General features: G+C 40.7%; 1 protein-coding gene across 1 annotated transcript in view; it reads left to right on the top strand.

Moving 5' to 3' along the window:
• The first annotated feature begins 7850 nt into the window (after positions 1 to 7850).
• GPR137C (G protein-coupled receptor 137C) overlaps positions 7851 to 24600 on the top strand; it is a 64437-nt gene continuing 47687 nt past the window's right edge. The window contains exon 1 of the mRNA XM_056134111.1: positions 7851 to 8321. Within this exon, the coding sequence (XP_055990086.1) occupies positions 7851 to 8321 (471 nt within the window). The remainder of the gene's footprint in view (positions 8322 to 24600) is intronic.

Below are 24600 nucleotides of genomic sequence, written 5' to 3'. Positions count from 1 at the left end.
ACCTGTGTGTTAGTGGCTATAATCATTTCTGATATAAACACAGAAATAAAGAATATATATATTTCTATATACATTTCTGTTTATATATATGTGAGAAAGAGAGAGAAACTTTTACAAGGAATTTCATGAAGTACTTCTGTCTGCTAAATCATCATTTTTAAATTAGACTTGTCATTTAACATATTTTCAAATTTTATCTCCTTAAAATTCATTTTAGCATGTTTTACACAATTTTAAATTGAAATAAAAAATAAACTGATTGTTACATAGCAGATAGGTAGAGGAGTACTTGCTGAGAAACCAGAGAAACGAATGAGCATACTGGTAATATCTGCCCAGTTAGATTTCAAAATTTAAGGCCCAGAGCAACAGTACAGCAAGAAGGGTGTTGCCTTGCCTTGCATGATGCAACCCAGGTTCGATCTCCAGCATCCCATATGGTTCCCTGAGCACTGTCAGGAGTGATTCCTAAGTGCAGAGTCAGGAACAACCCCTGAGCATCGCTGGGTGGGTGTGGCCAAAAAAATAAAACCAAAAAGAATTACTAATCCGGAATTTTGTATGTTTTCTCTCCTGCCCTATCCAAATGAGAACATTTAACAGTTCTGTGTCCTGACACTCCCCTGTATATTCAAGAGACATGGAAATATATCATTTACCATGCATGGACTGACAGGAATTTTGGCTACTGGTCATTATTCACAGAACAGGGACTGTGAGCTTCACAGTGACTAGATGGATTGGTGAGGGGGAGGGTTGGGGTACTGTCCTATATATTTACAAAAAAAAATCTGTTGATAAGAAGATGTTTGTTGATGTCCAGATGTTTCAAGCCTATACATGTTACAACTGTAACATTCTATAACTCCCCATTTTCATGAATTAAAATGACCATGACTATTTGTGCAAATGAAAGTACAAAGTAACACATTATAACTTTCTGGAAGCTTTTTCTTCTTTTTTAAAAAATTTTTCCTTAGTGCATTTCAGATTGGATTTTTTTTTCTTTTTGGGTCAGACCCAGTGGTGGTCAGAGGTCACTTCTGGCCCTGCAGTCAGAAACACTCTGGTGGTGCTCAGGGGACCATATGGGATGCTGGGGATCGAAGCCGGATCATCTGAATGCAAGGCAAACGCCCTATCCACTGTATTATTGTTCCAGCCCCAACTTCTGAAAGTTTTTAAGAGTCAATACATATGTATCATGAATCAAGATACACTTCCTTTTCATGCTATGATGATTATAATCAGAAGCCCTCTCTACCCAAACAAGTCTTAGAGAAAATGGCAAAGCTCCCAGATGACCCAGAGAAATCATAAATTAATTTTTTAAACCTCTGATGTTTTGGATTGTTATACTAATTTAACCCTGTCTAGTTCTATTGATGTTAGTAACAGCCAGGAGTGCCTTGTACAAAAAGTTCATATTCTGGATATTAAAATAGTGTATTTCAGAGAGTTCACAGGGAATTGACATAATTTCACTGTAGAAGATTCACAAAAGCAATTCCTTAATTCTTTAAAATGCAATTGACTTTTACCATAACAGGTGTGAGTACAAAAGAATAGGCAAATGTGTGACAATACTATACACAAATTTCCCAACTCTGCAAATTTATCATTTGGGCCTGAAAGGCGACCTAAATTATCAGTATAATCTTTCTTTCAGCACTAAGCAGAATTGTTATGTATAATGCAATTTTTTCCTCAACTCTGAACTTTTAACAAACAAAAAAGCGGGTGACAAGCAGGACTATGGTACCAAAAGAGCTCAATTCAGAAAATATGTCTATGGTTAGCAAAATAAGGGTAACAAAAGTTTGATTTTGTTCAGCACCAAAATGCTGTAAAAGTCCCCAGGAAGCAAAGAGGGGAGGGACTTCCAAAGAAAATAGTATTTTCCCAGCCAGGAATATGGATGGGAAGTGGAATTTGTCTTTCTGTATCTAGGCAAAGAGAGCAGTTGGTAGCCCTTTTCAATTAGGGCAATCCCAATTTGGAATTGGGATCCTCTAGAGCCTAGCCTTCTTAAACTAAAGGTTTCCACTCCACATGAGATCACATAACTTTTTTAAATCTTGTTTTTAAATAAATTTATGATTATCAGCAAATGTTTGATCTGTATTCCAGTTTTATATACCAATATACCTGGGGTCACAAAGGCCAATAGAGGTCATGTCATGAGTGGAAAAGTTTAAGAATCCCTGTGAAAGAATGTTGGACACACAGTAAAGTAGCAAGAGAGGTCCAAAGGCAATATACTGAGAGAACTGATACAATTGAGAGGGATGGGTGTTGGGGTTCTTGGATAAGGGAGATGGATATACTGGGTGTAGTGTTGGAATTATGTGTATGAAAAACCATTATTAATAGTACTGTAAAACACAGAATTTCAATAAAAATTAAGACTTCCCCTGAAGTCCTGATCTAAGAGGAAATTACTCTACCACTGGTCTTTCAAATATTTTTCTTTTTTTGCCTGGAGTGGGGAGGGTGGTTCCCAAATAGTGCTCAGAAAGCCAGGGGCCATTCCTGTGAATTCTTGGCCAACACGCTAGCAGTTCATTGCAAGGACGCAAGGATTATAGGCCAGTAACACACAGGTCCTGGTGCTCAGGAGGCTCCAGGGCCACACCTAGTGGTGCCTGGAGGTCTCTGGGTCTCTGAGGACCATGTAGTACTATCCCTTGTACTATCTTTCTAGGCCCCTTTCAAAAATTTAAAAGCAGAACTATTTTCTGAATATTATTATGTAGTGTATGGTTATGTAGTGAATGTTATTATGTAGGGGGCTGGAGCGATAGCACAGGGGGGCTGGAGCGATAGCACAGTGGGTAGGACGTTCACCTTACAAGCGGCCAACATGGCCGACCCAAGTTCGATTCCTCCACCCCTCTCAGAGAGCCCGGCAAGCTACCGAGAGTATTCGATATGCCAGACACAGTAACAACAAAGTCTCCAATGGAGACGTTACTGGGCCTGCTCGAGCAAATCGACGATCAACGGGAGGGCCTTTACCTTTTACCTTTTATTATGTAGTGTATGGTTTCTGAAGCCTTCTTGGGGGGGCTGTTATTTTTGGTGTTCTGTTTTGTTTTGGGGCTATATCTGACAGTCCCCAGGGCTTAGTCCTGGTTCTGTACTCAGGGATCACTCCTGAAGGAGTCAGAGGACTATATAGGGTGCTGGGGATTGAACCCGGGTCAGCCTAAATAAGGTAAATGCCCTATCCACTATACTACTGCTCTGGACACAGGTTTCTGAAGCGTTACTATGACCACTTTCAGCTTAAAAAATTCTTGTGACCATGGGAATGCAAGTAAATAAAATAGATACACAAAATATTTACTAACAAATCATAATTTATTTTTAAAATAAATTTTTTAAAAGTCATGCAACCCTATGTAGGGTCACTACCCAGTTCAAGAAAGTAGGTGCTACATTGGAGAATGGGCACTGGTGGAGGGATGGGTACACAAATACATTGTATGACTGAAACATAATCATAAAAGTTTAATAGTCTGGGGTGGAGCAATAGCACAGCCGGTAGGGTGTTTGCCTTGGAAGAGGCCAACCCAGGTTCCATTCCCAGCACCCAATATGGTCCTCTAAGCACTGTCAGAAGTGATTCCTGAGTGTAGAGCCAGGAGTAACTCCTGAGCATCACAAGGTGTGACTCAAAAAAGAAAAGAAGAAAGTTTGTAAGTCTGTAAAAAATAAATATATATATATATATATATAAAAAAAAGAAAGTAGGTGCTAGAACAACAACATTCGATCATTGTGCACTTAGACATATTTCAAGTGATAGCACAGCGGTAGGGCGTTTGCCTTGCACGCAGCCAACATGGCCGACCCGAGTTCGATTCCTCCGCCCCTCTCGGAGAGCCCGGCAAGCTACGAGAGTATCTTGCCCGCACAGCAGTGCCTGGCAGCTCCCCATGACGTATTTGATATGCCAAACACAGTAACAGTAACAAGAAATCTATCAACAAAAGCAGAAGGAACAGTGAAGAAGTACAGGTGCTTGCCTTGTATGCAGATCCTGGCTCAATCCACATGGTCCCCTGAGCACCACCAGATGTGGCCCAAAGAAACAAAAGAAATGTAACAAGTTGGTCTGCAACATACTTGCTTGATGTCTCCTTTTCAGGCCTACCTTTCCTTTACAATAAAAATAATGTTAATCCCTTCAAAAAAATGAAATGTAACCATTTAAAAAAAAGTATATGCCCAAGTGTATCAACATGGAGATTAACATGCTAAGTGAAATGAGTCAGAAAGAGAGGGACTGCACTCATTTGTGGAATATAAAGTAATAGAATGGGAGACTGTCACCCAAGGAGAGTAGAGATAAGGACCAGGAAGATTGTTCCATGGCTTGGAAGCCAGTCTCACATGTTGGGGAAAAAGGCAACTCGGACAGAGAAGAGACCACCAAGTAAAGGATGCTCGGAAGGTCTGCCTGGGATGGGAGATGCATGCTAAAAATAGACTATACACCAAGCATGATGGCCTCTTAATACCTGTATTGCAAACCACAACACCCAAAAGGAGAGAGAGAGAATAAAAGGGAACGTGCCTACCACAGAGGCGGGTGGAGGGGGTGGGGGGGATACTGGGAACATTGGTGGTGGAAAATGGGCACTGGTGGAGGGATGGGTACTCTATCATTGCATGACAGAAATGTAAGCATGAAAGTCTGAAAGTTTGAAACTGTAACTCATGATGATTCACCAAAAAAATTAAAAATTAAAAAATTAAATTAAAATTAAAATCTAAAACAATTTTAAAAATTTTAAAGAGTTATATGTCCAAGACCTGTGGACATCAGTATTTTGGAAATGAAACATTTCCTATTTTGCAACAAATGGGGAACATATTTGTTACAAAGTTCCTATTCAAAAAAAATTCTGCCAAATATTAGTTTAGTAAAGTGCTCTAGTGGAGAACAAGCATCCCCAGTACCTCCCCATGAGAGAGAATCTGTTAAGATCTCAGAAAGGCAGTATTTCTCCATCTGTCTCTTTAAAGCAGTTAGGGTAAAACCTTTTTGCATTCTCCAGACTTATTCACCTTCATCACAAAAAAAAAAAGGGGGGGGTGGAGAAGAGACTACCAGTATTTGCTCTAACTAAAATTTAGAACAAACAAACACAAACTAGGGAACTTGAGCAATAGTACAGCAGGTAGAGAGCTTGCCTTGTACACTGCTAACCCAGTGTTAGCAGGTGCTAGGTTGGAACCCTAGCACCCCATAAGATCCTCTGAGCCCTACCAAAAGTGATCCCTGACTGCAGAGACAGGAATAAGCCCTGAGCATAAGCAAGTATGGTCCCAAAACAAACAATAACAAAAACCTAATAAAAAGGAAAAAATAGTATGGGCCTAACTATGTTTTACTATCTAATTATGGTTTACTATCAATTTGAGTAGAGAATATAGGAGAAAATGACAAAAAATAAAACCTAAAACCCTCTATGGTCAAAATCTATTCCTGACCTGAAACTTGCACCTTCTTGGTTAAGAATAACAAAAAAAAAAAAAAAATAGGCCAAGGAACAAGAATTGCCCCATGGTTTTGGTTAAGTTCAATCAGAGTTCGTGCTTAATTTTATGCATTTAAGCCTTTAAAAGTAGTTAACTCACTACTGTCGAGCACTCTAGTTCTTTGTGAGTCCCTAGTCTAAGAATCCATAAGTCAGTATTAAAATTTTTCTACTTTTTTTGAGGTACCATGATTTTTAATACTGTTAATGGCGGTTTCATGCATACACGTTCCAGCACTACACCCACCACCACAGTGCCACTGCCCTCCACCAATATCCCAATACCCCTCTCATCCCCAGCGCCTCCCACCCAGCTCAGTTCCATAGTTCCAGTTCTGAAGGCAAGGTTCTTAAATTCTACTAACCGTGCACTCCTCTGTTAGAATGTAACTGTCAAATGAGATGGATTCGTTTTTACAGCTGTTACAATCTGCGGTATAAAGCATAGCACAAGCTGCTCTGATAAGGGATCACCATGGAACAGAACAGCACCTTAACACCTATCACAGCTTTTCACCACCCTGTAAGAAATCCAAAATGCGCCAACATCTAGTACCTGAACCTTTAGCCCCTAACACTGAAGTACAAAACGGATATTGTCGTTCCCTGTGGATGACTTTGCTACCAAGGTAACAACACTCTTCTTAGGCAAAAGCATTAGGATTGGGGGGGGGGGGGGGGGGTGGCCGGCGCGGGTTAGGAAAGTCTGGTTCTCGGCTGCACCAGCAAATCTAAGCAGTATCTTTCACTAGTTTACTTGAATTTGTGTACTACTTTGTTTTATCACCAAATACCCCCCGGGGCCATCACCAATCACTTCGGCAAATGTTCAGGGTCAGTGCAATACGCCTTGGCAGTTCCTCACTGTAATACAGTATTTGTGATGCACCTCTCTGAGCCTTAGTAACAGCGCCATCCACTAGCACACTCAGGAAGAAGGCTTGAACTGGCACGTGGAATTCCAGGCGCCCGGACTCCCCTGCTTTTTCTCTCTCCCTCCATCAAAGGCTTGTAAGTGTTTTTAAAGCTCAAACTTATGACCCGAGTTTCTTCCCAAATTCGAAGGTTCACAAACCCACCTTGGCCCTACAGACCGCTCCAGCCAACATCCCCTCCTAACACCGCTCGGCTCTAAAGAACCTTCCCCGGGAAGGATTTTTTTTTTTTCCACTTGAAGCTTAGGTTCGCCCTTCGCCTCATCCATCCCTTCTCTGCTGCTCCCGCTAGACAAGAAAACAGAAAGCGAAACGCCCCCTCGAAAGGAGGCAGGTGAGGGCCCTACTTTAAGCAACAAAGTCCAGAATTTGGAGGTTCGGCTCTGACTGGGGGACCTGTCTAAAGCCTCACCTCTGCAGGCAGAAACCACAGTCCATGCCTTAATTAAGGTCCCGCGCTGCTGCCACCTACCTGCCCGAGACCTGTGGGCATCCCCTGGCGCGCGACAGACAGTCCCCGCCACTGGAAGAAGAAACAGAAGGCGGAGACACGCTCCTCTAAGCCAGGCCGCCGCGTATAGCTACGCCCACCGGCTAGCGAGCAGCGCCCCCTCACTCGGCATTAGAGACCACCTCCAGCTTCGAGGAGTCTGAATTTCACGCTGGGGGAGAAGAAAAAAAAAAACAGCCCGCGGAGCTCCTCCCTCTCCTCGTGTTCCTTACGTGGGATTCTCCAACCAATGAGAAGTGCAGGAGGCGGAGCCAGAGCCGCCCCTGGTGACAGGCGACAACCGAGTCCTCCCGCCGGCGCGAGCGGGCTGTGCAGTTGCCGAGCCAATCGGCAGCGTGGGTGGGGAGTGAAGAGGCGGGAGAAAGCGGAGAAAGCGAACGTCCTATCAGAGGTCGAGGCTCTAGAGCGACGGTTCCCGCGACCCGTGGTCTTCCGAGTGCGGCGCGCGGGGGGCGTGCCCGCCTGGACCAATCGGCGCGAGCCCACGGTGCGGAGCGAGCGCCTCAAATGCTCGGGTTTCTCAGCTGATTGTCTCCAGCGGAGAGTTGTTTTTTGCAGCTTACGGAGTCGAGCCGCAGCAGGAGGAGCCGAGACCCCCGGGGGGGCGGGAGGGGGGCGAGGAGGGGAGGAGGGGAAAGGAGGCGGGATCCTTGGGAGCCTGGACTGCTCGGCGCGGGGCTCCGGGTCCTGTCACGGCACTTCCTGGGGTTGGAGACTGGGGTGGGTGGGGGGTAAGGGGAAAAGCCTTCTCCCCCACCCCTCGACGGCGGCTCCGAATCCGGCGTCTCTCTTCCCGCGCTCTTTCCCCTTCTCCCCCCGACCAGCCCCCCACCCCGCCAGCCCTCAGTCCCCCTCATGAGGGTGTCCGTGCCGGGTCCGGCGGCCGCCCCCGCGGCCCCTGTGGCCGGCCGCGAGCCCTCGACGCCCGGCGGGGACGGCGCGGCGGCGGCGGCGGCGGCGGCGGCGGCGGCAGCGGCAGCCTCGGGCGCCTCGGGCGCCGCGATGCCCGGCTCGGTGCAGTTGGCGCTGAGCGTCCTGCACGCCCTGCTCTACGCCGCGCTCTTCGCCTTTGCCTACCTGCAGCTGTGGCGGCTGCTCCTGTACCGCGAGCGGCGCCTGAGTTACCAGAGCCTCTGCCTCTTCCTCTGTCTCCTGTGGGCAGCGCTCAGGACCACCCTCTTCTCCGCCGCCTTCTCGCTCAGCGGCTCGCTGCCCCTGCTCCGGCCGCCCGCTCACCTGCACTTCTTCCCCCACTGGCTGCTCTACTGCTTCCCCTCCTGTCTCCAGTTCTCCACGCTCTGTCTCCTCAACCTCTACCTGGCCGAGGTAAGGCGGGAGGAAGGACAGGCGTGCGGGGCGGCCGCCGCGACCAACTCCTGCGGAGCCCCGGCCGGGGGGAAGCGGGATGGGGTGCAGCGGAGAGGTGTGTGTGTGTGTGTGTGTGTGTAGGGGAGGAGGGGCGGGCGGGGGGGGTGGTGGATGAGGGGGTGCGAAGCGGACCCGAGCTCAGCCTGGGGAAACTGAGGCACGGCCGGAGTGGGCGCCGCGGTTTTCGCCCGAAAAGTTAAAAGCCGCCGATGGACCCGGTTCCTCGAGGGGGTTTCGTGAGGACGAATGAATGAGTGGGGGTGTTTGGACAACTTCAGCGTGGCCGGACAGCCCTGTCTTCGGAGGTTCTGGCCCTCAGAAGGCGACACACCGGCCGGGCGAGAAGTGGTGGCCGCGGCGGCTCGGGCCGGAGCCCGGCTGTGCAGAGAGGTCGGGTGCTGAGGTAGCAGCAGCTCGGCGGAGGCTGGCGCGCGGCCAGCCATTACGTCACCAGGCAGAGCTGCTCCTCCGCTATTGTTGCTGCGTTTCTTTTATTAGAAGCTGATATTCCCTCCTGCATCTCCTCTCCCGCTGCCCGCTCAGTCTGGCGCACATTACGTCCGAGAGTTCCCCCGCAGGCATCCAGGTCTATAATCAACGCGGGGGGCGGGGGGGTCGTAGAAAGAGCTCCAGAAAGCCCTAAAGGTTTGCCCTGGCGGCTCGGTGCTTGGGCCATTCAGGCTACCCCTTTCCAGCCTGGTGTTGGGGGGTGGGAGGAGGCAGGCGGTGGGCAAGGACGTGCTTAACCTATGCCCAACGCAGAAACACCCCCCAAAGTGTTTTGGATGGGTTATTTGTTTGGTTGGGTTGGGTTTTGTTTTATGTTTTATTTGGTTGTTTGTTTTTTTTTTTTTTGGTTGGGTGGGTTTTGGGATTTTTTTGTTTTGTTTTGTTTTTTGGGGTTTTTTTGTGGGTTTTTTTTTTGCAGTAACTTGTTTTAGATCTGGAACCTAATCACACCCCCTTTCTCTTGATGAGGAATTGGCTGGTTGGATCGCATTGTTCTGCAGCGCTTAGGTATTTGACCCATTTCAAACAGGTTTGGAAGTGTGAGGTTGTCAATCATGTGTGGCTGCTAGTGGTAGGTAAGCCACAGAATTTTGAGACTTGCCCAAAAAAAGGTCTCCCCGCCCCGCCCCCCGCAAAAAAAAAAAAGCTTGAGCAGCAGAGGAAACAAGGTGACATCATATGCTTAATACTGACTTAATATAGAACGATATTGGTGTGTGCAACTAATCCTCTCAAAAGCTTTTGGGGGTGATAAGAATTAACATAGTTCTGAGCAAAGGTGAAAAACATTTGAATTATAGGCAGTGTATATTTCCAACATAAATCGGTTCTCTCCTGAAAATAGGAAGTACCATGTAAAAACTGAAAATCACAGTTATAACTTAAGCTTTCTAAAAGCACACTGGAAAACAAAAAAATCAGCAGCAACATTAATCTAACTTTCTTTTCTTTCTCCATCCTGAGTCAACCCAAGCAACATAATGACAAATAGCTAAACAGTAAGCAGCAGCAAAAAAAGCATGGGTAATCATAAATAATCATGCTGTAGTCATGCGCTTATTTGACTGTTCTCATCTTCTCTCCTTGTTGTCCAAGCTGTCTTAATATTCCAGCCTTCATAAGTAAACTGCTAATTTGCATTCTTCTTGACACCATTTCTGCCCAATCATTGTTGAATATCTGACTTCAAATATAGTTCAGATATATCAATCCCAATATTGTCAGAATGTCATGCAGTTTGTATGCTATAAACATTAGTATTTTATTTCCTCTCTACATTTGACCACAGAATTATTTTAATGAGCCACTATAAAATAGTTGGTGGAAATTTCTTAAAGTGGCTAAATGCCCTTCAATTTTTATTCTAAAGATAAAATATACAATATACTATCAAGTGCTACAGGTCTTCACTGTACAGCTCAGTGAAATTTTCCTTGTACATCACAAGTTACTATCACCCAGATTAACACATAGAGCATTTGCAGTGCCCAGAAAATCACCTTGTGCCTCTTCCAATCAGTTTCACTCATCTTCTTTTTGAGCTAAATACAAAGAGATTAGACCTTATCATGGAATGGAGTGGGAGTTGACTATTATTTTTTCTCCTGAGAGGGTTGACCATTATATTTCAGCTCAATTCAAAAAGTCATGCCCCTTCAGCATAAAATTCTAGATTGGAATTTTATACTTACGGTCATATTTCAAGCTAGTATGTAAGAATTTAAATATCTTAAAGTCTTCTTTTTAGATGAATCTCTTATTGGGACCCAGAGACATAGTACAGTTATAGGGCACTTACCTTGCATGCAGCTGACCTGGGTTTGATTCCCAGCATCACCACCAGGAGTGATCTCTGAGTGCAGAGTCAGAAGTAAGCCCTGAGCATCACCAGGTGAGGCCCCCCAAAAGAAAAACAAATAAATTAACCTCTTATTTATGTAATAGTGTATTTTTTGACACACAATAAAACTCAACCTAGAAAACATAATTGTGTCTAAAGCTCTTTCCTTTCACAGTGTTTCCTCAAAAGGGGTGTAGATTATTTGTCTGTAATATAGCCATTTTAAAGAGCATAACTACTTAAAAGAACATATTTTCAACCTATTTAAGTATGGGAATCCAGAGCAATAGAACAGTGGTCAGAGAGCAGTTTCTTGGCTTGTAGTGTGGACTGAGGTTTGATCCACAGCATCCCATTTGGTCTCCTGGGCCCCACCAGAAGTGATCCCTGAGTGCAGAGCCAGGAATAACCCCTGAATACTGCTGGGTGTGACCCAAAAAAGAAAATTAAAAATCTTGATCATAAATATTTTTTTCTGTTCATTAGAGAAAATCCAAATACATCTACATTTGCAAGTACTTGAGGGCCCGAGCTGTAGTACAGTGGGTAGGGTGTTATCCTTGCATGTGGCCAACCCCGGTTCAATCCCTGGCATCCCATATGGTCCCCAAAGCACTGCCAGGAGTAATTCCTGAGTGCAGAGTAATTCCTGAGCATCATCGGGTGTGACCCAAAAAAACAATAATAATAAAAAAATCTTTCCTCTTCTTAAAAAACAAAGTACTGGAATTCAGGATTTTATATATTATCCGAGTAATAAGAAGTAAACTTCCCGCTGATAGATCTGTGAACTTAAGTTTTTAATATTATAACAAAGTGGTAGAGAAAGTTGTGTGGTGACAAATACAAAACTTAATTAATATTTGGGTTTTTTTCTAGGTTTAATTTTTTTTAAACCCCTAGGCTCTATATTTTTCTGAATAGTTACACTTCCCCTCCCCCTCATTCTGGGGATGGAAACCACTTTACACATGCAAGATATACACTCTACCACTGAGCCACATCCCTAGACCCTTGTACTTCCTAATTATTAAATCACTCTGCCTTTGTGGTTTAAGTAAAGTACTAACTTTTCTGATATTTCCATATTAAATACCAATCTTACTTTTTGTCTGACCTCTTAAAAGTATTTTTAAAATATCTATTTCATGAATTTAACACATTTTAACTTTAATGACTAAGCCAGAAAGATCCTAGGAGCAGTATAAAAATTAAGTTAGTAAGAGAATTATTACTACTTTGAACACATTTTCAAATATGTGTCTCTTCTAAAACTTTTGCTAGGTTTTCAGTAAGTTAAAAGTTCTTAAACCACTCTTCTTGGCTTTACTTGAATAAATTTGAGATAAGAGGAAATAGCCCTTTCTGAAGTACTTTTCTTATACCTGAACTCTTAAATGCATATAATTGGGGGGAAAGGGAAAACTTATACACTAAATATACCAACTATACTTTTGCTGCCCAGGTTCATTTGAAATGTGTACTTTATCAGAGAGGTTCACACAACTATATTTCAGTCATAGATAGACTCAATCTTTAAAACAAATTATCTGATAAAATACTCTCCACCAGGGGAGATAGAGCGATAGCACAGTGGGTAGGGCGTTTGCCTTGCAGACAGCTGACCCGGGCTCAATTCCCAGCATCCCATATGGCCAGAAGTAATTCCTGAGTGTATGAGCCAGGAGTAGCCCCTGTGCATCATCGGGTGTGACCCAAAAAGCAAAAAATAAATAAATACTCTTCACCATTTGAGGAAATGGAAGAGCTTAAAATGAGAATTGATAGTATACTATCTTTGGAATATTATGATGCATGACAAAATCAATGAGTTTATTTTTGAGACTCGTATTGATGTATTTGTATGTAATTTTGTAATATAAGTACAAATTGCATTATTGAGACAAAATATAGTGACTTAATCACAATTCAGAATAGCTAAAGAAAATTAAATTGAACATTATAGGTCTTCTATCTTTGGTTGTTATCACTGTCTTTTACATGAATATTATAATCCAAAATTTACAGAGAAGAGAGATGAAGAGAAGGGGCTTTATGATGAGAAAGACAGTACCTTAAATGAGGCCAACCCCAGTTGTTCCCCAGCATTACCTAATGTTTTATAAGCACTACCAGATATAACCCCTGAGCACCTCTGCATGTGTCCCCAAAATCAGAGTATTAAAATAAAAGAAATAGAAATCAGCTTATAAATTGTGGAATGAATCTAGTGAACATAGGCTTTAAAACAAGTTTCAGGGGGAGAAGGAACTTGGTTTAATGTAAAGTTAGAGTAACATAATAGTCTATCCATATTTAGGAGAATTTCTAGTGAAAGCTATGCATGTTTATGAGAGGGGTAGTGAGCATGTGGTTGAAGAACATGATCATGTTTTATAGGTACACAGAATAGTAGTGAAATGTTATTAAGAGTATTTTTTATATAGTAATCAGGAAGTAGGTTCAAGAGGACTTTATGTACAGTGTCCATTACCAGTTTTATCCAGTAAGGAGAGTAGAGTCACGGTCACGGTCACAGTCCTCCCATTGTTTATTGATTTGCTCGAGCGGGCCCAGTAACATCTCTATCATGAGAGACTTGTTGTTACTGTGTTTTGGCATATCAAATACATCATAGGTAGCTTGCCAGGCTCTGCCGTGGGAGCGAGATACTCTTGGTAGCTTGCCGGGCTCTCCGAGAGGGGTGGAGGAATCGAACTTGGGTCAGCCATGTTGGCTGCTTATAAGGCAAACGCCCTACCACTGTGCTATCGCTCCAGCCCAGAGTAGAGTCAATGTCAGTAAAAAGGTATTTTTAAGAAAAAAGTTGGTTTGATGTAGTTTTGAAGCTATGAAAAGCTCTCTGAGAACATCCACCTTATTACATTCTTTTGTCTTTGCTGGACCAAGGCACTCGAAAAAGAAGATAATGCAGAATGATAAAAGACACTGATAGTTGTCTTGGATCAGGAATAATTATTAATCATGTTCTGCAAGCCTAAAATCTGGCTTTTAATTTTATGTGCTAGGTGTATAAGGCATTTGCATTGAAAGCATTACCTATGGCGAGGTCTAATCATAAATCCTAACCCTCTCCAGATAATATAAGAATTCTCCAAGTATACATTTTCAGTGGATGAGGTGGAGGAAACTAAACAGGTTCTTCGTGTTTGATTATAGGACTTGTGCCTATCTGTATCATGTGCTTGGATAAAGAAGTTACAAACTGGAGAAAGAAAAGCATTACCTGGGAATACATAACAAGCTTATTCTTAAATAAGTTTTAAAGCCTGAATTTACATCACTTCTATCATTTTGAAGGGGAGCAGAAACCCTAAAAATAACTATTTTAAATCATTTTGACTTGTTAGTAACCTAAAGCACCCAGAGGAAAATGCAAATCATCCTGTTGAGGAATATTTATATTTTATATTCAGAATCCTGGCAGATAAAATTTCAAGGAACTTGAGCTCAACATTTAAAATTACCCTAGGTTAGCAAATTTAAGAAGCTTGAAGGCATAGTTGGTATCTTTTCTGACCATGGTGGAATAACCTGGAAATTAATAGAAGATGAAAAATTCACAGCTACGTGGAAATTAACACTCTTTAACAATCATTGGATTAAGAAAAATATCTAAAAGGAAATTAGAATATTTCTTGAGATTAAAGAAACGACAACATCAAAAATTTTGGGAAATAGAAAACTGTCACAGTATTAAGGAAAGTTCTCAGTGATAAATATGTACCTTATAAAAAAGATTTTAGAGGACTGAGAATGTGGATTAAGGTGATAGAACACGTGACACCATGAATTTGTTCCCAGTCACCAACTGGCCCCCAAAGAGGCTACACTAGTGGCCTCCAAGCAGTGCAAGGTGTTTCAGGGGTGCTATAACTAATGAAGAAGAACTTAAGGCAGACAGCCTGACTTTACACCTCAAGGAGATAGAAAGAGAAAAAACTGAAACCAAAATTAGCAGAGGAAGGCATTGAAGATCAGAGCAAAAATAAACAGGGCCTGGAGGAATAGCACAGTCACTTAAGACTGGCTGCCTTGGCAGCATATCATCAGGAGTTCAAATCTCTGGTGTCCTATATGCACCAAGTGCATTCTTAATAACTCTACTGTCTATAATCCCAGGCACTACAAGGAGCTTGCTTTCTGTACTGCAGCCAGGTTTTTGTAAACAACACAAAAAGGGAAGTGATTCCCAATAAGCATGATACCACTGCATCAGGGCACAACCACCATTATTTATGTGCCTTAACTAAGAATGAAAGCCCTGGAGAATATATATGCAAGCACTGCAACTAAAGGAGTGCAAATGTTGGTGAGCACCATGACCCAGTGTGCAAGCACTGCAATTTGAGGTGTGAACTTTGGCAAATACCATAGTCAGGTGTGTGTGCAACCTCCAGTCATCACAGTATTGACAAGAAGTGAAGGAGGCAAAGGAGAGGGAAGATTAAAAACATTTAAAATACAGAATCTTTAAAAGAATAAAATAAATGTAATGCATTAAAAAATAAAATAGAAAATTATGGGGAAACTTTAAGAGTTGATGAAATGAAGCTAAGATTTGGGGGGGTTTTGGAGGAGGAGCAAAGATAAAGTCCACAAACTCTTGACTAAGAAGAAAAGTAAAATGAAAAATGGAAGCGACTTTATATCAGATGCCTCAGTAAGAAGAATTTTACATTGGTAGTGCAATTCAAAAGGATTGAGAGCATTCTTTATATGCATAAGGCCCTGAGTTTGATTCTGAGCATTGCATGACACCCTGAACACCACCAGACCCAAGCATCTCTACATGTTCAGACCAGAGCACCTGTCAGGCCTAGTATCACTAGAAATGTCCTCTCGGTTCCACAAACACCACTAGAGAGTCTCCTGCCCACCAGAAATAAACAGTTGACTATGAACAATATACAACAAAAACCTGAATAACCTAGAAGAAATGAGTGAATTGCATACAAGCATACAACTTAGATTTAAAGATGTAGAAAATGAACAGATCTCTAACTTGTATAGAGAATGAATCAATAATCAAAACCCACCCAACAAAGTAAAGCCCAGAACCATATGGCTTTCCTAAAGAAGTCTACAAAAATGTGTGTGTGTGTGTGTGTGTGTGTGTGTGTGTGTGTGTGTGATTGGAATTACACTCAATGAGATCCTTGAGACTGGTAGGTAAGAGCCATGTAGTGCCAAGGATCAACTTGGATCTTGAACATGCTAGCCGTGTATTCTGCCACTTGAATATACACATACACATACACACCAGCCTTTATTAGAATATAAAGAATTAACACTAGTTCCTCTCAAAATCTTATAAAAAGTTGAAAAGGAAGGAACACTTGCAAACCTATCCTGTGAATCAACATAATACTGATACTACATTCCGACAAAGGCACCACATGAAAAAACTATAGGCCAAGATTCTTGACAATTATATATATATATAAAGCACTGCAATAGTAGGATACAGAATTAAGCTACATGTTAAAAGAATCATTTACCACAACTATCACTGAGATGTAGGGATGTTTCAACATACAGTTACGTAACATACCACAACAATAAAAGATAAAGTCTATATAATCATCTCAACATGTGTAAATAAGATTTGACTAAATTAACATCCTATCATGACAATTCAAACAGGACAGAAGGAAATTACCAGAATATAATAAAAATTGTATATGTGAGGCTAAAGGTAACATAATTGTCATGTCTTGGCTATTTTCTGATTTTCCTTTTGATTGCTTCTTTAATGTAATAAATTTTTCAAGTGTGGACTCACTTTGTGAGTGTGGCTACACTAGCACGCAACAGGGACAAATGGAGATGTTACTGGTGCCCACTTGAACAAATCGATGATTAATAGGAAGTCAAGTGATCAAGGACTCAGTTTTACTTGTGAGTTTCCCCATTTTATTTCTATTGATCTCTAATTCAATTGTGCACAGAATGAATATTTGCTTTAGTCATCTTAAGTTTATTAAGACTTGTTTTCTAAGTTTTGTAAACTAGAAGAGAATCTAGTGGGGAAAAACGATGACATTGATCTTGGCAATGCGGTAAATACCAAATGGGAGAAATACAAAATGGGAGAAAGTACTGCTAATCATATATTTGTTAAGGGGTTAATCTCAAGGATTTTTTTTAAATTCTATAACACTATAAAATAACCTAATAAGCCTAATAATTCACTTAAATTGGACAAAAAACCTAATACCCTAATAAACATAACAATCCAATTAAATAAGACAAAAATCTCAAACAGACGTTTCTACATACAAAACACAAATGGTCAAGCACCTGGGAGGTGGGATGAATGTCCTATGTTGGTAACCATCAAGTCAGTGTAAATCAAAACCACAATGAAATACCTTTCACATATCAATATAGCTATTATAAACATGTAATGACAAGACAATGTTGGTAAGGAAAGATGTGGAAGAAAAAGAACCCTGCATATTTTTGGTAGGAATCTAAAATAGCATACTTGGAGCAGAAGAGGTGCACCAGCTAACCTAAGTTCAATCCCCAGCATCCCTGGCCCCCCAAACACCACCAGAAGTGATCCCTGAGTGCAAAGATAGGAATGAGCCCTGAACACCACCAGATGTGACCCAAAAATAAAAATTAAAGAATTGTGTAGCTACTGTGGAAAACAGGAGTTCCTAAAAAAATCAATACTGCTATATGATCCAGCATTCCCTGTACTTATAAGTATTTAACCAGAAAGAACTAGAAGATTCTTCTGACTAAACTGCATAGGATCGTTTTTTATTTAATATTCTTCCCAAGTTTTATTTTATTAAAGCACCATGATTTACAGTTTTTCATAGTTAAATTTTAGACATAATTGTTCTATTACCCACCACCAGTTTCACCTTCCTTTCACCAATGTTCACAGGCTCCCTCTCCCCCCCTCTACTGCCCCCCTTCCTTCAACCTGTCATCTCAACAGGTACTTTTTAAAGTTTATCTGTTTTTTTTTCTTTTTGAGTTACATCCTGCACAGGGGTTACTCCTGGCTCTGTACTCAGGAATTACTCCTGGCAGTGCTCGGGGAACCAAATGAGATGCTGGGAATCGAACCCAGGTCAGCCGCGTGCAAGGCAAACGTGCTACCTGCTGTGCTATCTCTCCAGCCCCCTTAAGTTTGTTTGTAAAGTTTTGGTCTCATGATTTCAGTGTTATTGACTCTGTGGTCTGAATATTTAGCTCTATCATTCCTTAACACCACTGATGTACACCAAATGAGATGCTAGGAATCGAACCCAGGTCAGCCACGTGCAAGGCAAACGTGCTACCCGCTGTGCTATCTCTCCAGCCCCCTTTAGTTTGTTTGTAAAGTTTTGTTCTCATGATTTCAGTGTTATTGACTCTGGTCTGAATGTTTAGCTCTATCATTCCTTAACACCACTGATGTACATTGACAACATGTCCCTGTTGCTTCTCATGTGTCTTTTCTCCCTGCCTCCCCACTTATTCCCTCCTCCTTCCTATATTTTGGGATCAAGGGTGTTCTGAATTTTATGTTCTAATGCAAAAATAAGATCAATATTCCATAAAAAATCCAAATCCAGTTATATGTTATTCACAAGAGTCACTCCTAATAACAGGACCGAAAGAAGAGTAAAATGCATTTTAAAATTTTTAAATCATGATAGCACTGTTAGCACTGTCTCCTGTTGTTCATCAGTTTGCTCAAGCAGGCACCAGTAACATCTCCATTGTCAGACTTGTTATTGTTTTTGGCATATCAAATATGCTACAGGGAGCTTGCCAGGCTCTGCTGTGTGGACGGGATACTCTTGGTAGCTTTCTGGGTTCTCTGAGAGGGACGGAGAAATTGAACCTGGGTCGGCCTTGTGCAAGGCAAACGCCCTACCTGCTGTGCTATCTTTCCAGTTCCTAAATCATGTTACACTAACAAAAAAATCAAAAAAAATTATTAAGAACTCCAAGGTGAAACTAATAAACTTATTCTATTGGAAATTGCGACATATATCATTAAACAAAATATACCATTGATGAAAAAGACAAAGCTATTAAAGAAGTACCAAGAATGACCATTTATTGAATACTATTTCCAGCAAGATACGTTATTTTTATTAACAATTGGATTGTTTTTAGCTATTGACCATCTCTTAGATCACAAAGACAGTGCTTAAGCAATTATATGTAATGAGACAGTGATTAAGAATTATCTTAACACTAAATCAGTAGTGTGGACTTTAATAAAGTTCTTAAACCTCCATGTGTCTAAGGCCCATTTTCAAAAATAAATGATAATGTCTAATAAAACTTTTGTGAGGACTAAATATTAAAATAAAAAAATTATGAAAAATGATTTCAAATATCTCTCATAACCATGGAATCAAAGTTCTTTAATAAATAAAACATAAAAATAAGATTTAAGAATATAGTATATATATATATTTTTTGCTTTTTGGGTCACACCTGGCGATGCACAGGGGTTACTCCTGGCTCTGCGCTCATGAATTACCACTGGAGGTGCTCAGGGGTCCATATGGGATGCTGGGAATTGAACCCGGGTTGGCAGCGTGCAAGGCAAATGCCCTACCCACTGTGCTATTGCTCCAGCCCAGAATATGGTATATTTTGAGAATATATTTTATTCAAAGAATGGAACATTAGTTTAACTCAAAAATCAGTGTAATAGACCATATTTGCAATGTATAAAAAATTAATTCAATAAGTATGGTAAAGTTTCATCAAAATTCAACATCATTACTTTATTTTTTAAAGTTGTTTTTGATGATTTGATTTGTTATATTCAATATTCCAGCACCAATCCCACCACCATGACATCTCCCCACCACCATTATTTCCAGTTTTCCTAATCACCACCCAAGCCTGCTCTAAGAGCAGGCCCTAAATTATTTATTTTATATTGCTTGTAATAAATAATTCTCTAAAAATGATCAAAAAACATTTCCTTAGAGGAAAGTGTGTGAAGATTGTTGTATCTCACCCTAGAGCCTTTAAGCCCTTGTATAAGAGATTATTAACATGTTACAGGTTAAGCCTTGCATATTTATATTTTGTTAATCGAGATGGTTGCCTTCTATTTTACATCCCATCTAATATGGTATATTCCTGGTATATCCATGATGTAGAGTTTGAGATGTCACTGCAGAAATTCAAAATTTTTGAATAGGTGATATAGAATAGAGTTAAATTTGGGGGGTACAGAAGCATCTCTGCAGCTTTTGATCTACTGTTAGATTTATTTATGAGTCTCTGGATCATGGCTGGTTAATGAGCTTATATGGCAATTCAGAGGCAGTTCATAGATGTGATTGCCAGGTTTCTGGAAGAACAGAGTGGATAGGGGAGGTAACCCATCCCTGACTCCATTAGAGCCTGAAGATTTCATCACAAGACCTCCATACCTGAGTTTCTCAACAGATTCATTTATGGGTGAGGCTAGTCCTAGCCTGTGGAGCCTAGCCATGAGCATGATGTTGGAGTGTGGAGTTTTCGGTTGCTGGGGCTCTGTTTGGGCAGGTAGTGGGCTCACCCACTCCCCTCCAGAGTGCCTCAGATATGAGATTCAGCCTGGCGCGAGGTCTGGAGGCATCTCTTCACCATTCATTATTTTTAAAACATCAATATTTAGCGATCTAGGAAAGGGAGATTCCTCAGCAGAGTAAGGGCCATGTACAAAAAACAGTCTGATATTATACTTAAACATGGAAGATTTAAAGGTTACTCCCTAGGACAAAAATAGATCCACACTTCTTACCATTGTAGTAGAGACCTTTAGCAATTGCAGTAAGTTAAAGGGGGGAGTTTTTAAACAAAAGTAAGAAAAATGTTTGTTCACATATATAGAAAATATGATTGTTTAGAGAGAAAATCCTCATTTCCAAACACATCTATAGCTAGTAAGTGATTATTGAACAAGTTTGCAGGGCATAATTGTATTTTATAAAAGAACTCTTGCAACTCATTAACAAGAAAATCCAACCAATGTGGACAAAGCAAATGAACAGACACTTCACGAAGATGTACGCATGGTCAAGAAGCCAACAAAAGTAGATATGAAATTAAAGTTACAACTGTAAAAATAAACCAGTTAAAACTGACTAGGAAGACAAAACTTTAAAAGAGTGATCTTACCAAGTATTTACAAAAAAATTTGAATTAATTGCACCACATACACAGATGTTATTAATATGTAAAATTTTCAACATCTTTGAAAGACAATTTGTCAGTTTCAAAAAAAAGTAAAACCTTTACATAAACATTTATATTCCTAGATAGCAAGAGAAATAAAGCATATGTCACTGTGAAAACTCGCACATGAATATTTATACTAGCTTTATTCATACTATCCCAAAATTGAAATTAACCTAACTGTCCTTCAGAAACAAATAATAGTGTCAGAGCAACAGTACAGTAGGTAAGGCTCTTGCCTTGCACACAGCCAACCCAGGTTCAATCTCCAGCACCCCATATGGTCCCCTGAGTTCTGTCAGGAATGATCCCTGAGTGTAGAGTCAAGAGTAAACCCTAAGCATCACCAGGTATGGTCCAAAAACAAATGGGGGAAAAATGGTAAAATAGTTTAAGATATATTCATACAAAGGGGTACATCATTGATTTAAAAAGAAAGGAACTGTTGATAGACACAACATGGATGAATCGAAAAAATCAGCCTAAGAAGCAGAAAAGAAGGAAGAATGTACAACAGAGAAACAGGATGAAATTTATTAGGTTTGAAAATTCTTGATAGAGTGGTTTCACAGGTTACATACATAAAACTCATGCTGTGTACCCAAAATGAATGCATTATGATATATCTCAAAAAATTTGATCAAATACAAAACAGTACTACAGAGCTGCTAGCAATTTTCTTCAAGAGTAAAATAAGACAGTGGGGGAAATGTAAACACTAACCCTATCATGAACTGTGTGACTTGATAAAGTTACCTGAATAAACTGATTAACCTCTGGGCCTATTTCTCCATTTATAAACATGAGAATGGGAACTACAGATGTGGTATAAGTGGTAGAGCACATGCCTTTTATGAACAGGACCTTTGGTTTGATCCTGAGTACCATATGGTCTGAGCCCTGCTGAGAATAGCCCCCTCAATAAAAGAAGAGAACTTGACCTATTTCATGAATAATAGTGAGACTAAATTATTGTCATAAATTCATAAAAAGTCTATAGAATGGTACTTGGCATATAAAGTTGATTACTAGTTATTAACATGAAACTTCAAAGAATTTAGATTTTGTAGACTTTTCTCACTCTCAGGTCATCGTTTTCATTCAGTAACAAAACAAAACAAAAAACTGGAAGTTTGTTTAAGAGGAAGAGAGAGACAAGAAGCAACAGGGAGCAGGGATCAAGGTGATCTGAGTGCATCACTAGTGAAATGGAGTGGTACAACTAAATATCCAAATCAAAACACTGAAAACAAGATATTCAAACTTCAACAACAGAACTTTAAAATGTTCCTGTCCTTTAAGAAAAGATGAAGTCACGCAATCTTGCTGCAAATTGTATGGATCTGGAGAGTATCATGCTGAGTGAAGTTAATGAAGAGCTACAGACACAGAATGATCTCTTTCATATGCAGAAAATAAGGAAACTAGTAGAGAAATAATGAGCAAGAGAACTTCAGTGGAAGCTTGCCATTAGGGGTGGGGGAGGGGGAGGGGGAGGAGAAATGCAGGGGATAGGTAAGGAAAGGGCACAATATGATATTGATGGAGGCAGGTGATCACTGGAGGAGAAAGCTTCAAGTAGGTATAAAGTGCCTACCATAAAGGGAGGGAAATTGTGTACAGTGGTATAGGGAAATGGCCTCTGGTGAATGGATTGCTGTTGAAACATTGTATAACTGAAACTCAGTCATGAAAACTTTGTAATTTTGAAATTCAAGGTGATTACTTTTTTTTTTAATGTGGAGGGATGGGGTGGATGAAACCTGGGAATTCTGGTGAAGGGAAAAAGACACTGAGGGGTCGGATTGGTGCTGGAACACTGTATATCCAAAACCCAATTATGAATAACTTTGTAAATCATGGTGTTCTGATTTAAAATTTTCTAAGTATTTAGAAAAAGTACTAAACAACATATGGCTAGAGTAGGAATTAAATTTAGAAAATGTTTAAAATATAGTAATAAAAATATACATTAGAATTTGAATAAGGCATTTTGGCTGCAAAAGTAAGTATAAAAAACATAAATGTTGGGCTGGAGAGATAGCACAGCGGGTAGGGTGTTTGCCTTGCACCCGGCCGACCCAGGTTTGATTCCCAGCATCCCATATGGTCCTCTGAGCAGCGCCAGGAGTAACTCCTGAGTGCAGAGTCAGGAGTTACTGTGCATCACCAGGTGTGACCCAAAAAGCAAAAAAAAAAAAAAAACCAGTAAATGTTTACATTACAAAATATAATAAGCTAAAAAAATTTGTTATAAAAATAGTATAAATCCAAAGGAAAAAAATATAGAGATTAACATAGAAATTAATAAAAATGATTATTTACTATAGAAGAGCCTCAACAAGCCATAATGTAACTCATAGCTTTCTAATCAAATTTGTACAGGGGTGTTCATGTACATGTTCACCATCTCACTTCTCCAGCTACTGTAACCTGCCTTTGCACTATCACTGAGAAAATAGCTAAGCTAAAATTGCCTAAGATTCCTATGACTTTATATCCTGCTGTAACTTAGATGTCATAAATTCATTAAACATTTTTTTCAGTCCTCACCCAAATTATTATCTCTCAGTACCAATTGACTCCAAGTCTTAACTATTTTTATACTCTAACTGGCTAGCACATTGACTAGCATACTATCCTGTTTCGTGCTTTATTACCTAACTAATTATACTTTCAAGCTGCTCTGCCACTTGCTGGCAGAGTTATGTCAGTTATGCGCAACATGGTGACATTACTTGGGTAACTCAAGAAAGCCTAGACCCCCTGTTTCTTCCCTGTGATAACATTCACATTCATGCACATCACTTCAAAGTAGATAACTTCTGCCTGCACAAATCTGGGATTCTAACACAAGCTACTCCCCTGAGCTCTGATTTTCTTCTTTACCTATTCAACAGCTCTTCAAGGACATACAGAGTCCTCAGATTCAGTGTGTCTCAAACTAATAATCAGTCCTACCCTTTCTCTATCCCCCTAATCCCCAAACTGATTCTCTCAATGAATCTTAATACCAGTTCATTTTAGTACCTGGTTTTACTGTTCATTTATTTATATAATCCAGAAACCTATGTGTCATTGTTGCTTCCCTCTTCATCATACCTCACATTCACTCCATTATCTCCTAACATCTATTAAGTATTAAGTCCATTCATTTTTTTACAGTAAAATTTTGGCTAGCCAGAGTTATCCTTTTAGCACTGCACTATAGCACTGTCCTCCCATTGTTCATTGATTTGCTGAGCAGGCAGCAGTAACGTCTCCATTCATCCCTGTCATGTGCCAGTGTAGCCCAATGGCATCTGCTCACTCCAGAAACATAAAGTGAAACTTGTTGTTACTGTTTTTGGCATATCAAGTATACCACGGGGAGCTTGTCAGGCACCGCCGTGCGGGCAGGATACTCTCGTAGCTTGCTGGGCTGTCAGAGAGGGATGGAGGAATAGAACCTGGTTTGGCCACGTGCAAGGCAAATGCCCTACCCACTGTGCTATCACTTCAGGTGCTATCCTTTTAGAACAAAAAAATAAAAATCCTACCTCCCAGATCTGTTCATTGTCTCTTTGCTCATAAAATAAAGATAAATGTTTTGGGGGAAAAGAGGTGATACATGGATATGGCATTTGCCTTACACTTAGCTGACCCAGGTTCGATTTCTGATACAGC

Source organism: Sorex fumeus, unplaced genomic scaffold (assembly GCF_029834395.1).
Source record: "Sorex fumeus unplaced genomic scaffold, SorFum_2.1 ptg000098l, whole genome shotgun sequence".
NCBI lineage: Eukaryota > Metazoa > Chordata > Mammalia > Eulipotyphla > Soricidae > Sorex > Sorex fumeus.
This window is presented reverse-complemented; position numbering and strand designations above follow the sequence as displayed.